Genomic DNA, 14,776 nt, shown 5'->3' with positions numbered 1-14,776 from the left:
ATCCCTGTTGCTGGATCTTCTGTCAGGCGGATGGTTTTTTTAGGCCGGACTGTGTTAGAGCTAGCTAGAAGCGAGGACGAAACCTTACATTTTCCCAGAGTCCTAAACCTCTGTAACTAAGGCCCCCTCAGAAAGTTTCGTGAGTTCATTATTGCGGGCTAAGCCAAAGACATACTGTGTGAAAAACACACAAGGCAGGAAGTATGTAATCTGTGGAAAACTATGGGCTACAGAACCATCCTCACAGCAAACAGAGGCTTTGAGACTGGGTTGCTTGTATTACTAACACCTGTTTGTCCTATTTGACTCATATCTGGATGTACACGTTCACCTTAGACCATATTCGGTAACAGTCTGTCTGTTTTTTTGTTTTTTTTTTGTCTCTCTGTATGTAGTGCCACATGTGCAGATGAAGTTCAGCACTCAAAAGATGTGTCCTATCGAGGGTGAAGCCAGCGTGGCTCGTTTCCTCTTCCGGCTCCTGGCCGCCGAGCCTCGGGACGCGGCCGCGGCCACGCAGGTGGACGGCTGGATAGACACGGCCGTCTTTCAGATGGCGGAGGGCAGCGCGAAGGAGCGGGCGGCTGTGCTGCGGGCGCTGAACTCCGCGCTGGGTCGCGGGTCCTGGCTGGTGGGGCAGGAGCTCTCTCTGGCTGACATCGTGTGCGCCAGCAGCGTCCTGCAGACCGGCTCGGCTTCCTCCGCTCCGCCTAACGTCCAGCGCTGGCTGAAATGCTGCGAAAATCTGGGTTACTTTAGCTGCATCTCCCCTCTCTTGCCCTGACCCCTGTTCACTTGGCTCTCTGTCAGGGGTTGGTGTCAATTAGGGTTGGGTTCCAGTCAATATAAAAAGGGTTAACACTATAGACTGATATTCTGTAGTCTAGTAAATTGACTGGAATTAACTCGGAATTGATCCCATACTTATTCTGTCTCTGGGGGTGGGCATTTCTTCTTGTAAAACCCCCCAGGTCATTATAGGAAATTAAAATGCTGTAAAGACACCTCTCCCTTCAACCTTGTGCCTAACATGATGAATTAGACATGATGAAATGTTTAACGTGTGTTAAGAAATAATAACTTGGTTCGCAAGCTAAGTGCTTCAAATGTGAAGATAAAGACCTACTGATCTTGATGAGAGAATGAGAAGTAATACTTTGTAGCGTCTTTTTCGTAAAAAACCTATTAAAATTTTCACTTCATACTTACGCACATGTCTGCAAGTTCTTTGTGCCAGCGTAAGAAAGTCATGCCAGAGAAGCTATGTCTTCATAGCTAAACTGAGTTTTAAACTTGAGTCTTCTTGAATATCAGTGTGATTTTCACACAATTACACAAAAATAAATGTATAAACTAAAAGAGAAGAAACCTTATGAGGAGAGTAACTTTTAAATACTATTATACAGTATACAAACAGTAGAAACTTTCTCTTAATTTTACAGCTACAACAAAGGAGTTAGAATATTGCTTATAGTTTCTTATTGTGATATAAATGTGCTGCTTGTGAGAGAGACTGAAGAGCTGTGAAACATTTCATTCTCCAGTAGGTGGCAGCTCAGCCATCTCATATAGGCCTAAAGTTTCCATCAAGGGGCCTCGACTGATACTGTTTCTAAGGCAATATTTGACAGCGGTGAAATCACAAACCATCCCCAAACCAGATGTACTCTTCTGTTCAAAGCCGTGGCAAAATGTGAAGAAAATGGTTGTTTGTGACAACTTATTATGTAGTGTTAATTCTTTGAGGCTAGGAGCAGCTGCCTTTTGAAAGGTAAAAATAGCCCAGACAATAAAGTATATACAATGTTAAGAAATGCAAAGTAAGGACTTTATCCAAACAACAGCAAGAAAACCGAGAAAGACAAGAAGATGACACAAATATTTTCCTTTCAAAATCTGCAAGACAGGCCCTGTGTTACCAAATGTTCATAATTTCCAAAATAAAGGAAACATCTGGGTAAGGGATACAAATCGTAAGGAAAGGCGGTAGCGCCACACCGGTGTGACTCTTGAGTTGCCAAACCGTTTAAATTTCCATAATGCTTAGGATCAAATTAAAAAAGAAAACTCTTTTGGCTACTATGTAAAAAGGAAAAGAACTGAGTGACTTCAAGTAAGAGTGGGTGACTGGGGGGAAACTTCAGTAAATGAAGATAGAACTGAACAATAGCGAAGATGGCCGTGACATGGAAGATTGAAGGAATTATCATCGGCGAGAGTCAGCTATGACTGAAAGTCCGTAGTGCTCAGGGGATATGGCTGTTTGCTAGTTTAACATATAAAGAAAAACAGATCATCAACACTGGATCAGTTAACTGCAAATATCACTTACAGTGTGAGCAACTGATCTCATTTTAAGTACAGTACATTAAAAACTTCAAAGCCTGATACCAAAGTCAGACCTGAGAACTAAAACCCCTTATTCCATGTGCATACTTGAATGCATACATTAAAGTAAGGTGGTGCAATAACATGCAACAGTAGAAAAAAAAAAACACATGGTCACATGACTCAACCTTCATTATATTCTCATAAAGCACATGAATGCAGGTGCGGCACATGCCAAAAGAAACCTGCTGATCTGAGGGGTTGTTTCCCCACTGTGAGGGGTTCCATGGAGTGCCAGCATGCTGTGGGTTCTTCCAGCTATATAGAGGGCAAGGTAAAGGCCATTAAAAACAAAGTCATTCTGATTGTCACCTTTATTCTGTTTTTCTGTCCTGATGGGAGTGGTCTCCTATAGGATACAATGCCTCTATCCACTGGACAAATCTGGCCATTGTAAACCATAGGTCATAGCCGTTTCAACTTAACACAGGAGATTTTTGAGCAATACCTGAGTCGATATTTTCCATCACCATCAATAAAACAAATTATAGAATTTTTTCATGCCAGAATAGCACTGGATTCATTCAGCAGAGTTTCAAACACATAGAATCCATGCTGCTGAAGTGAATGCATGTAGTGACTCAATGCACTGTTAAAACACCTTATGTTAGTGGTACAATTTAGTCTGCAGTAACTCGCATGTTTATATTGGGTTTGAACAGATTAAACTATCTGAGTCACACAAATTCCTCGTCAGTTGAAATGAACAGTGAAAGCTTTGAAAAAAAAAAAGTTCTAAGAAATGCTATCTTTGAAAGAGATTCTACATTTTTTCCATACCTGTGTATTATTTATTTATTTATTTGGCTTTCTTTTTCCTCCCCTGAGCGGCTGAGCAGGAAAGGAGTGAATTCTTGCCGGTGTTGCATCAGCAGTGTTGACTAGCATGCCTCTATTCTAACACTAATGAGGCCACTAGAAGACAGACCCGGGGGTGATCAGCAGAGACTTCAGACACATTCCAGCTGTGTACTGTCTTAGATATTTATACGTTTATATTTTTGTTAAACACATTTCATGTTTTCAAATGTCTATTGTAAAGCTTGGTAAGTTCATTATTTTAAGTTTCAAAATTGGCATTTATTATTATTGTTGTTGTTGTTGTTGTTGTTGTTTATATCTTACATCTCAAAAGCATTAGGAAAAGAACCAATGAATGAAAATTTGATGTTTTTGATTTCTCTAGTAAAACCATAAACCCTCATGTGTCTGTAGGTAAGAGAGCTGAACAAGTGATTGTTTAATACAGATATTTGAGTATGTTATTCAGTATATGAGCAAATTCAGATGTTTGATGTGATTAAAAGCAATGGCATAAATAGAATCAAATATTTTCAATCATGCAGTCTGTGATCAATCAAAGCAGTCTTACATGTGTTTTCCACATATATGTTTATAAAAACAATGCAAAAATATTGTTCATTTATCATTTAATGGTTTTTCTATAAAACCATGGCCGTGACATAGCGTTTACATTGTCCTGTTATCAAAATGACGTGGTATCAATCATCTCTGGCTGTGCAAAGCTTTGTGTTCAGTCAGTGATATTAAGTGGTGTTAACATCAGCCTGGATGTGTGATTTCTCACGCCTATCTCACCTCACCAACATGGCACAAATCCTTGCAACATCAGGTTAAGTGCCTCCATTTACATGAAACAAAAATCAATATGGCAGAGGGGGAAAAACACTGTGCTCACCATCAGTCTCCTTTTCTACCAACCAAATGATATTAATAAGCCTTGGAGTACTTTAATTTTTGAGAGATATTTTTAAACATAATTAAATTGATTGTAGACATGCATGGGGATGGTCTGAGAGTTTTTCTGTCTATTTCACACAGTGTTTCAGGCATGTCTTTAATGTTGTTTGAAGGAATGTTATTGGTGAGGTTTAAGAAGAGCTCAAGTATTTTTGTTTGTTTTTTTTCAAACTCTTTTATTTTGGTCTTAATTTCATTTTTTTCTACATTAATTTCACGAGGACCATTGAAAGAAAGAAAGAAAGAAAGAAAGAAAGAAAGAAAGAAAGAAAGAAAGAAAGAAAGATTAACAGTCATGATGATGAATGATAACTGGCCCACACAAAGATTTCATTTCTGAGATTACATTTCTGAGATGTCTGTACAACTGGACTAACATTTGTTTATATCCATGCAAAAGATGTCACAACACAAACAAATCTATAACAGCATGAAACAAGAGTCACCTTTAAAATAGATCCCATCTTGTGAGGTTTGCTCCTACCCGTCAATGAAAACCTGTGTCTTTGTTTCTCAGTTTAATCAGGACATGTCTCTCTACAGACACCACTGAGTGGTCGACCAGAACCCCAGGCACACATTTACCATTGATCCACGCAGCTCATCACCACATCCGGAGACATAGCCTCGGAGGAGCACAGCTGGGGGTTAAGACTGTTGCTCCCTCTGACACCTTGCCCTCTCGGTGAGTCACATAAGGGAGTATTAGACAATAAATCGTAGCTCTTCTGTTGCTTTTATTGCTCTCCATCTAAAGACTGCGCTTCGAAAGGAACCAGATGGAACATCAGCATTTACGTGATATTTTAAACGGTCTACGTCAATAAATTGACATAACATGTGGTGTTTATGCAAACAAACAACAGGGTCCAAATAATGGCCATTTAAGATCACTTGAGAAGAAAATCGTTTCCAAATCATAGGACGATCCCTGAGGAGATATGATATGCCACTGCTCTGACAAAAATGCATGAATATATTAAACAAGTGTGATTTATGACGTGATGCCAAACATGCATACATTCAATTGCATTTTTATGTCTCCCGATGAGAGCCTGTTTCACTGTCCCTGGGGAAATTGTGGAATTGTCAAGGCCTCACTTGATTCAGAGAATGAAATCTAAACATAAGGTAGTCTTTAGCCTACATTAACGTCATACATTTGTTTATTCGTCTTTTTTTTATTAAAATGCCAACATTCAGCAAGTGGATAATTTCTGTGACATTTTATACCGACTAGAAATATTTTCTACACTTTGATGCCATACACGAAGAAAACTGAGCAATTGTTTAAAGCATCCATCTAACTCCCTGTAAGTCTTTTATAATGGTCAGATATTCCCAACGAAGCCATTTCAGTTAGAGAACCTCCGCTTACTCTGGACATTCATATCCCCTCTTCAATCCAAGAGCGGTTAAATCCATTTACATGTTTGTTTCCCATTGGTTCCTTTGATTGAAGGTGGAGTTTTAGCTGGAGTCGACACAAAAAGCGATCCCTATCAAACCATATGAGTTTCTTAAAGGGAATTTGAGAGTCAAATGTACCTGGTGTTGTATAAAGAATAAACAAGCAATAGAAACAAAAGATTCGTCACTTCCAGCCGAATACACTCGCGACAACATGTGGACAAGACGTGCGCTTCTATACATCCAAGTTTATTGTCATCTTGGATGTTAGCGACAACACTTAACGGAAATTTGACTGAAAAAAAAAAAAACTAAAGATCTACACTGGAAACAAAGGAGCGCAAGTGGTCGACGCAGCATGACCAAGGGACTCCGCGCATTGACGCTCCTCTGTGTCTGAACAAGGTTTGGATTATTATGAAGCGCAATGGCTTGGTGTGACCGTGGGGTTCAAATGCTGCTTGCCACCGTGGGAGCTTTCGTGGCGTTCAGCCTAATGGCCATCGCAATAGGAACAGATTACTGGCTCTATTCACGCGCGTACATCTGTAACGCGACCAACATCACCACGGATGACACACAAACACAGCCCAAGAAAACTCGAGGCGACCTTACGCACTCCGGACTGTGGAGAATCTGCTGTATAGAAGGTACCCTTTATGGATAGATTCAATCTGTTGTGAAAATATATTATTGGAAAAGTCAATGGACTATTTGAAATCTGAAGTTAAATGTGCGTTAACACAATGACTTTTTTTAAAATCAGAGTTCTTGTAAAGCGACTTAAGCATGAAGACATGTCCCTCTTTTCACTTTGATTGTTTTTACGCAAATAGGATCTTAGGGTCTGCCCTTGCCAAATGTTTCTCTGCAAAACATGTAGCGACTGAGAGGGAGAGAGAGAGAGATTGAGAGAGAGGGAAAGAGAGAGAGAGAAGTGTGAGGCTTTATAATAACTACCTATTAATGCCATAGGCGAGTCTTTGGACATGTAAGGAAAAATCTACGAGAACAATAAATCAAGAGTCCCGTCCCAAGAAGATCACTTTTCAGCTGTTTGAAAACAAATCCGGAAAATACAAAGGCATATGCTTTTTAGTCATCAGTTAGAGCAAACTGATCCAACTTCAGGAAGTATTGGTTTTAACGTGGCTTTTTTGACCAAGGACAGATTGATTGATTTGTTAAGTCATCCCACTGAGTTGGATCTCTCCTCTCCAGAGTTTACATGACTGTGACAGTCACTTGGAGGGGGTTAAAATCAATTCACATATTTGCACATTCAGAGTGCCATGTCTCCTGAATGGAGGATCGAGCGTGCACTGTCAGAAGATGCTCTTTATGAGTCTGTGCCTTCATTCATGTCTTTATTGTATTTGATGCTGTTGCTTGGCAACATGTCTGAAATCGCTATGGTAACGTGGCCAAGGTTTAAAAATAGATAAGCCTGTAGCTTCTTGTCATTGTCCATGAAAAAGCAGATAAGTGACTGTTTTTCGCACACGTAAAACTTTAAGATAAGCATTTAGTTTTATTTTCCTAATCAGCCTTATCTCGGCTCACAGGCACAGAGAACTCAAATTCACTATATCACTGGCTCGATTCACGCATGTGGATCATGATTTCTCTGAAGTTACTAATGTCTTCTGCTTACTATACTGTGGGTTTTCTTTTATTGTAAATGACCAAAGATTACAATGTTCCTCAAATACATGTGCACACTCAGACAAGCCAGTGAGGTACAGCCTGATTGGGTGATCATAGTCTTCCTGTCATAACTTCATTCATACGTCACCTGAAATTAACCAAAGCTGCCAAATTTCCTTATTCTTAACAGTAGTTAAACTCGTGGTAAACCTAAAATTAATCGTTAAAATATGTAGGATCTAGGGCACAAAAAAGGTTTCAGTGACCAATTCGATGATAGTTTAGCGCTGTTCACAGTGCGTAGCGCTGAATTGCGTAGTTAAGATTTTGAAAGTGGTCCACCACTCACTCAAATGCTGATAAATTTGCCAGAAAGGATTGCTTAAAGATTTATTTATGCTATACGCCCGTTCTCTTCATGTCCAAAAGTTTACATCATTCAGATTAAAGTGTGTTACGACTGGTTATTAGAGTACTGTTAACAATTAGAATAGCTAATTGCATACGTAGCTATTAGAAGTAAACGCTGCACAGTAATAGGCCTACTTATTAAGGAATAAAAAGAATAAATAGATTAATTTATGTGCAGATGCCGTTACAATGTCTATCTGCACACGTCCATCGCCTCTGCGTGATTCAGTGTAGATAGCATGGGAATTTCAATGGAGAACAATTAACACAAGAACAAAAGGTAACGTACGAAAACATCTGGAAATCACTGAAAAATGGGTGACGAAGACGAATTGCGGTGCAGACAAAAGCAACGACAGAGCTTTATCAAGCGACAATGCTTCTGCATTTAGAGAAAGTAAATATTTCAGAAGACGCGGCATTTTGGAATGCTTACAATGGAATTGCCACAACAACTAGGGGGCAGTGCAGGAGGCTTGGGTAAAGTAATTTTTCTGAGAATAAATTCAGCTTTCAAGGAGAGCTCTGGATAAGTACCTCGAAGATGATCCCTCACTCTCCTGCCACCAATCAAATCACAGCATTTAAGCGCGCTTAACTTCAATCTCTCCTCTCTCGTAGTAGCCCTCCTCTTCTCCTGACCCTCCTCTCATTCATAGGTTACCATGCAATAGGCTACTCTGACGGGGGCAGCTAAGATTCCAGCCCAAGCATGTCTGTACGTTCACCAAGCGTTGATGCCACTATCGCCACAGTATTCTGTTAGTAAACTACGAGTCAGTGAAGTTAGCTACATTGTAGCAGGAATGTTGAAAATATGTTTGCCATTAAACAGAGAGGCACAGCAATTAAAATTTTGAATAAACATCATTCTTTATTCTTTATCTCCATGTGGAGACATGAACTGCTGGAAAAGATCAATTTTATTTTGTTTTCAGTTGCTCCAAATGGTTAAAACAGTGCTTACATTGCAAATTTCCTTCTTATGCGCCTCGTTGCTGAACCGTTTCCCTTTAACAGCGTCCCGCAAACGCAACCTTTTCTGGAACGTTTTGTACTGTTGTTTCATCCTGTCGTGTTTATAATTGTTCCATAATTTGTTTTGTTTTTCATGTGTGGCTTCCCGCTTTTTTAAGATTTTTTATTTTGTTCTCTTCATTTCGTTGCACGAAGTTGTGTGTATGCTTTTCTTTATGTTTGTATTTTGTCAACTGCAGTTTTGCGCATACATATTCAGTTTGGCTACAAAGGAATTTGCACGTTCGAGTAGACTTCAACTTCGCGACTTAAAAACTACGAAGTATTTTGCGAGTAAATACCTGGCTGTCTATTACAATAGGGACATTCTAGAACAATAGTGATGCTTAACTGTCACGTCTGCATTTTGTAATGCAGTCTGTAACAAAACAGTAAGTGTTCAGAGTTGGTTTCTCCCGGGTGGTGTTATTCCCGCGCGCACCGTTGGGGGAAAGAGACAGAGAGGGGAGGTTGCTTGTCACTTTGCCATTCCCTGCGTACGCCACAGATCTGTAATTAAAATGCAGCAGTTGAAAGGCCACGCAGTCTCTAATTAGCCACCGGGCCCGACTTCCGATAAGTTGCCGCTAAAAACTGAATAACGAGTGTGATAACGAGCAGGGAGCACGTGCCAGGCACGGTCCTTAAAACCTTTTAACCTTCCCCCCTGCATCATGCACACTGAGTGGCACGTCTTCGGAGATACCAAATTAATCTTGAACGTTTCACACATAACCTAAATAAGGACCTTTTATGGGACCTGAAATATGACATACTTTGACCTGAGTGAGACACCACAGTTGGACTCTAGACCGTTATAGTGTTTTTCTAATACCATAAATGACTGTTCTGTTTGGCTTGGCATGACTGATACACCTGTTGAATTGAAACCATCATATATTTCAGTCAATACATATATCACTGATCATTAGCATAGGTGCTTAAGCCATTATACAAATTACTGGTCATACATAATGGTTATGGACCAGCATGTAGCACATGTTACATTTCGAAATTTCCTTAACAGCGGGCACGTTAGCTGTGAAGAAGAGAGGAAAAAATGAAGCCTTTGTGAACTACCTTTAACACGGATCAGTTATCATCTCAAGAAAAGGCCAGAAAATTTCAAAATAAAAAATTTTAAAAATTCTGTCATTTCTGTCAGTTTGCTCCAGTGAGCCAGTGTATCAACAATGTGAAACGTATTTTTAAGCTGTCATTTAAAAATAAGCATGTTACACAAAGAGCTTGAAACTGAAGATTGCAATTGGTTTGGTGCGCTCTAGCAGGGTTGTTATTGGTTCCCTTGGATTAATTCACAGTAATGACAAAGTGCCTCCCCCTGGCAGCCTGAGGCAGTGCTGTGACAGCTGTTTCCCTCACTGGATTCAGCAGGGCCCATTGGGTGTGTGTGTGTGTGTGTGTGGATGGATTTCAGAGGGGGTGAGGAAGGGTGGGGTGGGTTTGGGGTGCGCAGGGGCGTTTGTTGGCTGCTGTATTAAAGCACAATGAAGATGTCAAAGGCATCCTTGGAGACATTATGGAAATCAGATTGTTGGAAGAGACCTGAGGTTGCCATGGAGAAGATGTGCTCAGCAATGAGCATTGTTACTTCCAGGCAAGCCTAAGGTACTGGGCCCTTCACACTCTCTCTCTCGCTCTCTCTCTCTCTCTTTTTCTTTCATGATTCAACGTGTCAGTTAGGCGACTGGCTTTATTTCTTCTTTATGAGACGTGTGGCGAGGTCCACCGACTTGGCACACCCTGGACACAAGGGCTAATAACCATCACTCATAAATCAACAGTGCCTCAGTCTCAGCTCTCAATTTGAGCCTCAAATTACACATAGTGTTCACCAATACTGCACCACAAATGTGTTGAACAGCATGTCCACCGGTCACAGACATGGTGCAAGTGAAGAAAAAATGTAAACATGTTCAGCCATCAGCCAACCATGTGAGGTTGATGTAGGCTATACGGATAAAAAAAGAAAGGAAAGGTATTTAAGAATGGGTGTTATCTAGTCAAGCACTGAATGTTACAGGGAATAGAGACTTTATCAAAATTGATATCATATTCAAAGTAAATTTGCAGAAATTGAAATTGTGAGATTTCAGGTTCTAATATAAAGCTGTGAAGATTGACACCATCAGGAAGTGGCCAGTCACATATAACCACTACTAAGTCGTTTATGGTGGAGTATACATTCATAGCCAAATGGACCAACAGAGACAACTTCAGTTATCATAGAATGATCAATTCACCCATGAAATAAATACTGGAATAAATAACATGTCTATGAAAGGGCTTAGATATGCTTCAAAGTATCCCTTGTCTTTTATCAGCCTGTCTTTTTTGATCAAATTTATTATGATGCAAAAAGTGTGGAATCAACTGGATGACCTTAAAGTTTCTGATAAGAAGTAAAAATAGTTATGCTTCAGGGCAATGCCTTAGTGTATTTAGTTTCAAAATGTGTTACAGTGAAAATTTGATGAACATAATCAAATGTGAGATTTAAAAATATTTGTTTTGAAGAAATACTTTTTAAGGATACATGTATTAAGATTAATCAAGGGGTGGCTAGGGGTGGCAATGCTGTCTATCAGCCAGTGTGTGCAGTCACATAAAGAAGATGGCTCATATAAGGCCTGAAATAGTCTTTCTTTTTCACAATGACTAGACAGGAAAACATGTGGCCCATTTTCATAGACCTATTTAATGCTAATTAATTTGATGCTCCTTTTTAAACTCCAGACCCAATTAATGGCACGCTGGGCCACAAAAGCAGAGTCACAGGGAGCAGTCTGTGTTTTTTCTGAAGAGCAAGAATGAGAGAGAGTGACAGAGAGAGAGAGAGAGAGAGAGAGAGAGAAAGAGAGAGAGAGAGAGAGAGAGAGAGAGAGAGAGAAAGAGAGAAGCCCCTGAGGCTCTGACAGCATGGTACCTCTTCATCTGCTGAGATTCACACAATAAGCCGTTCTCCCTCAAAGCAAACCAGTCGCTCTATTACTCGCTTGATCACTTGGCAAATATGATGGGATATGATTTGTACTATTTGTAATTTCCTCTGATTTTGTGTTCACTACCATTTAGTAACTATTAAAATCATGAGAAATCAAAAACCAGCATCTCACTGGCTACACTTCTGTATCAATCCCATGATGCTCGAAAAAAGTGTTACATTGTGTACACTTTGTACCTATTTTATATATGCTTTAGCATGTGAGGTACATCAGTTGACCTGTAGATTAGTCAGTTGAACTGTGTCATATATCCAGTCATTCTAAACCATTTAAACAACATGTAAATCATAACATTATTTAATATAAGTTAACTGGGTTTTAAGAAAGTCACATGTCTGTTTAACATGATGAAATGCAATACCAAAAACAGATCCAACAGCAGAAAACATCGGTATTTAGACATGTTATTAGATGTGAGCATTCTCATCAGGTATGCCCCTGTATTCTGAACAAAATGCTGATGTGTACTACACTACATTATCATGAGTTTGTCTATCTGACCTAAAATGAACACAGAGAACAACATAATTTACTCAAAAAATCCTCTTTCTCCCAAGAAGAATCCTGATATGCATGAAAACAATTTTAAATCCCAGATCCTATTGCAGGATTTTGCTCCATCCAGTTCTAACACACCTAATAATCTAATCTAATCTAATATTTGAAGGCTCTTCAGAACTTTGAGTAGCTGAATAAGGTATTGGTGTTGTTTTGTTTTGACTCTGGAAGGAAGTGAATATGTCATTGCATCATTTTTTTATTTGATCTGGGGTTTTTTTTAGGTTTGTTTGTTGTTTTTTCTTTTTTGTCCTTTAATCTGAGAGATACTATGCTTTTTTATTCTGAGAATTCGATATGTTCCAAACCCTAATCTGACACTGTAGCCTTCTCAGAAATTCAGCTGAAAGACAATCGTGCTGGTTCTCCTAATGAACTGATCTCAGATCTCTGGCTTGATCTACAGCCAGCACAGGACAATGTGAAGAGCCATTATGTGGGGACCATAGCTTTATGATGCTAAGGGGGCACTGGGCGGGGCAGGGGCGGGGCTCACTAACAGCTAAGAGTTATGTCTAACATTCTGACATTATAATGTACATGATTCCAAAGGGCAGACTGTTGTGTTAAGCAACTCTACAGTATTTATCTGTGTTAAAACCTTGGTGGCTGTGTTACATGAATTAAACATTCAGTGTTTGTTGGAGTCAACTGAGACACCTTGGCAATCTTTAAATAAGAGCAGCTGGGATAATTAAATGACAAGACAAAAAAGTGTCACTGTGTCTAGTCTGTTTTACTAGTGAGGGTCTTGATCATTATAATATTGGGTGAAAGTTGTTATAAAACCTTAATCTACATTCATATTTTTTGCAAGAGTGATTCTGTATTTTAATTTTGTCCTCTCTATTGATCATTCCAAGGTATCAACAAAGGAAGCTGTTACCGCATCAATCATTTCCCTGATGATAATGACTATGACACAGACAGCTCAGAGTACCTCTTGCGTAAGTGTTCTGATTTTGCTACAGCAGTTTACATGGGTTATTTGACAGACATTCATGTGTAATGCTGTTTACGAAACATGGAATGCAGCTATATTTAGCTGGTTTTAGGAGACCACTTAATTTACTGGGCCATGACTCTTCATTAATACAGCCAGTCATATTTCAACTGACTCACTCACTGATACACATAGATAAATATTACCTATTTCTCTTCATTTGTTGAATACAAGCTCTTTCATCTCCAAAAACAAACTGAATTGGTAGTACTCACCATAAAATGCTGGTCTGTAACATGAAATATCCCTTTGGTACAGGCATTGTTCGTGCGTCCAGTGTGTTTCCCATCCTTAGTACCATTTTGTTGTTGCTGGGGGGAGTCTGTGTGGGAGTGGGACGCATCTACAGCAAGAGGAACAACATTCTGCTCAGCGCTGGCATTCTGTTTGTGGCAGCAGGTAAATGAGCTAATCTCTACACGTGTCCATATCCTACGGAGAACACTGAAGTTGTAACCTGATAGGGCTTGAATGTGAACCAAAGCCCTAGTTAGTCACTGAGTGTGAAACCATGAAAAGTGCTATAAATGTATTTGCCCCTTGTGAATAAAGTCGCTGGACATTTCATCGTAGAATGCTTAGGCTTAATGTGCTTACAAACTTAAAACTTAAAGAATAGGAATGTTGCATGAAATGCAAATTAAAATAATTTTGAAAGTATGAAAACATAAACCTAGTCGTGCTAAACTAAGTGCTAAATTGTCATGGATGTTGTCCATTGATAGCGGTGTGGCGTTACTTTTAAACACAAATTGTTTGAGCTATGCTGAACTACTTGTTAGCTGCCTAGAAAACCTCGCCTGACAAGTTAGTTGAACAAGGTTTCTAAGTAATGGTTTTCTCTGAAGTCAACTGTGTGAGCAATAGCTCAAAATGATCCAGGTAAAATAATTTACTAGTTAAATGAAATCATTGATCACTTGTGGGAGTCATAGCTATCTCTTGGGTTGTCGTCTGAATGCTGAAATAAAGAAAAATTACAATAATGATCTTTTCCATTTTATTTATTTAATTATTTTTTAACGTTTCATCAGGTCTAAGCAACATTATCGGCATCATAGTCTACATCTCCAGCAATGCTGGTGACCCCAGCGACAAGAGGGATGAGGACAAGAAGAATCAGTACAATTACGGCTGGTCTTTCTACTTTGGGGCACTTTCCTTCATTGTGGCTGAGACAGTGGCTGTGTTAGCTGTTAATATCTACATAGAGAAAAACAAAGAGGTGCGTTTCAAAGCACGACGAGAATTCATAAAGTCTACCTCATCGTCTTCGCCATATTCCCGCATGCCTAGCTTCCGTTACCGTCGGCGGAACTCCCGTTCCAGCTCCCGCTCTACCGAAGCTTCCCGAGAAGCATCCCCTGTTGGGCTGAAGATGGTTGGCTCCGTGCCTCTGGGGGAGATTTCCATGTACACATTGACCAGGGACCCTCTGAAAGCTGGGACAGACAGCTCCTATAGCCCTGACCATGATTCTGGCTTCCTACAAGTGCACAATTGCTTTTCCAAAGACCTGAATGATGGTGTCAATAGGAGGACAACTCCAGTATGA

The 14,776-nt window shown here is 39.7% G+C and overlaps 2 protein-coding genes across 4 annotated transcripts in view; both read left to right on the top strand.

The window, feature by feature from the left end:
* The window catches only part of aimp2 (aminoacyl tRNA synthetase complex interacting multifunctional protein 2), a 2,877-nt gene extending 1,673 nt beyond the window's left edge, over positions 1-1,204 (top strand). For all 3 annotated transcript variants that reach the window (XM_030790284.1, XM_030790285.1, XM_030790283.1), the window contains exon 4: positions 396-1,204. In XM_030790284.1, coding sequence (XP_030646144.1) covers positions 396-784 — 389 coding nt within the window. In that variant the 3' untranslated portion in view covers positions 785-1,204. The remainder of the gene's footprint in view (positions 1-395) is intronic.
* The window catches only part of cacng4b (calcium channel, voltage-dependent, gamma subunit 4b), a 17,570-nt gene extending 2,794 nt beyond the window's left edge, over positions 1-14,776 (top strand). Inside the window, exons 2-5 of the mRNA XM_030790286.1 lie at positions 5,983-6,209; positions 13,082-13,165; positions 13,480-13,620; positions 14,256-14,776. Of these exons, the coding sequence (XP_030646146.1) occupies positions 5,987-6,209; positions 13,082-13,165; positions 13,480-13,620; positions 14,256-14,776 (969 nt within the window). The 5' untranslated portion in view covers positions 5,983-5,986. The remainder of the gene's footprint in view (positions 1-5,982; positions 6,210-13,081; positions 13,166-13,479; positions 13,621-14,255) is intronic.

Source organism: Chanos chanos, chromosome 13 (assembly GCF_902362185.1).
Source record: "Chanos chanos chromosome 13, fChaCha1.1, whole genome shotgun sequence".
Taxonomy (NCBI): Eukaryota; Metazoa; Chordata; class Actinopteri; order Gonorynchiformes; family Chanidae; genus Chanos; species Chanos chanos.
Note: the sequence above shows the minus strand (reverse complement) of the source record. Positions and strands in the feature narration are given on the sequence as shown.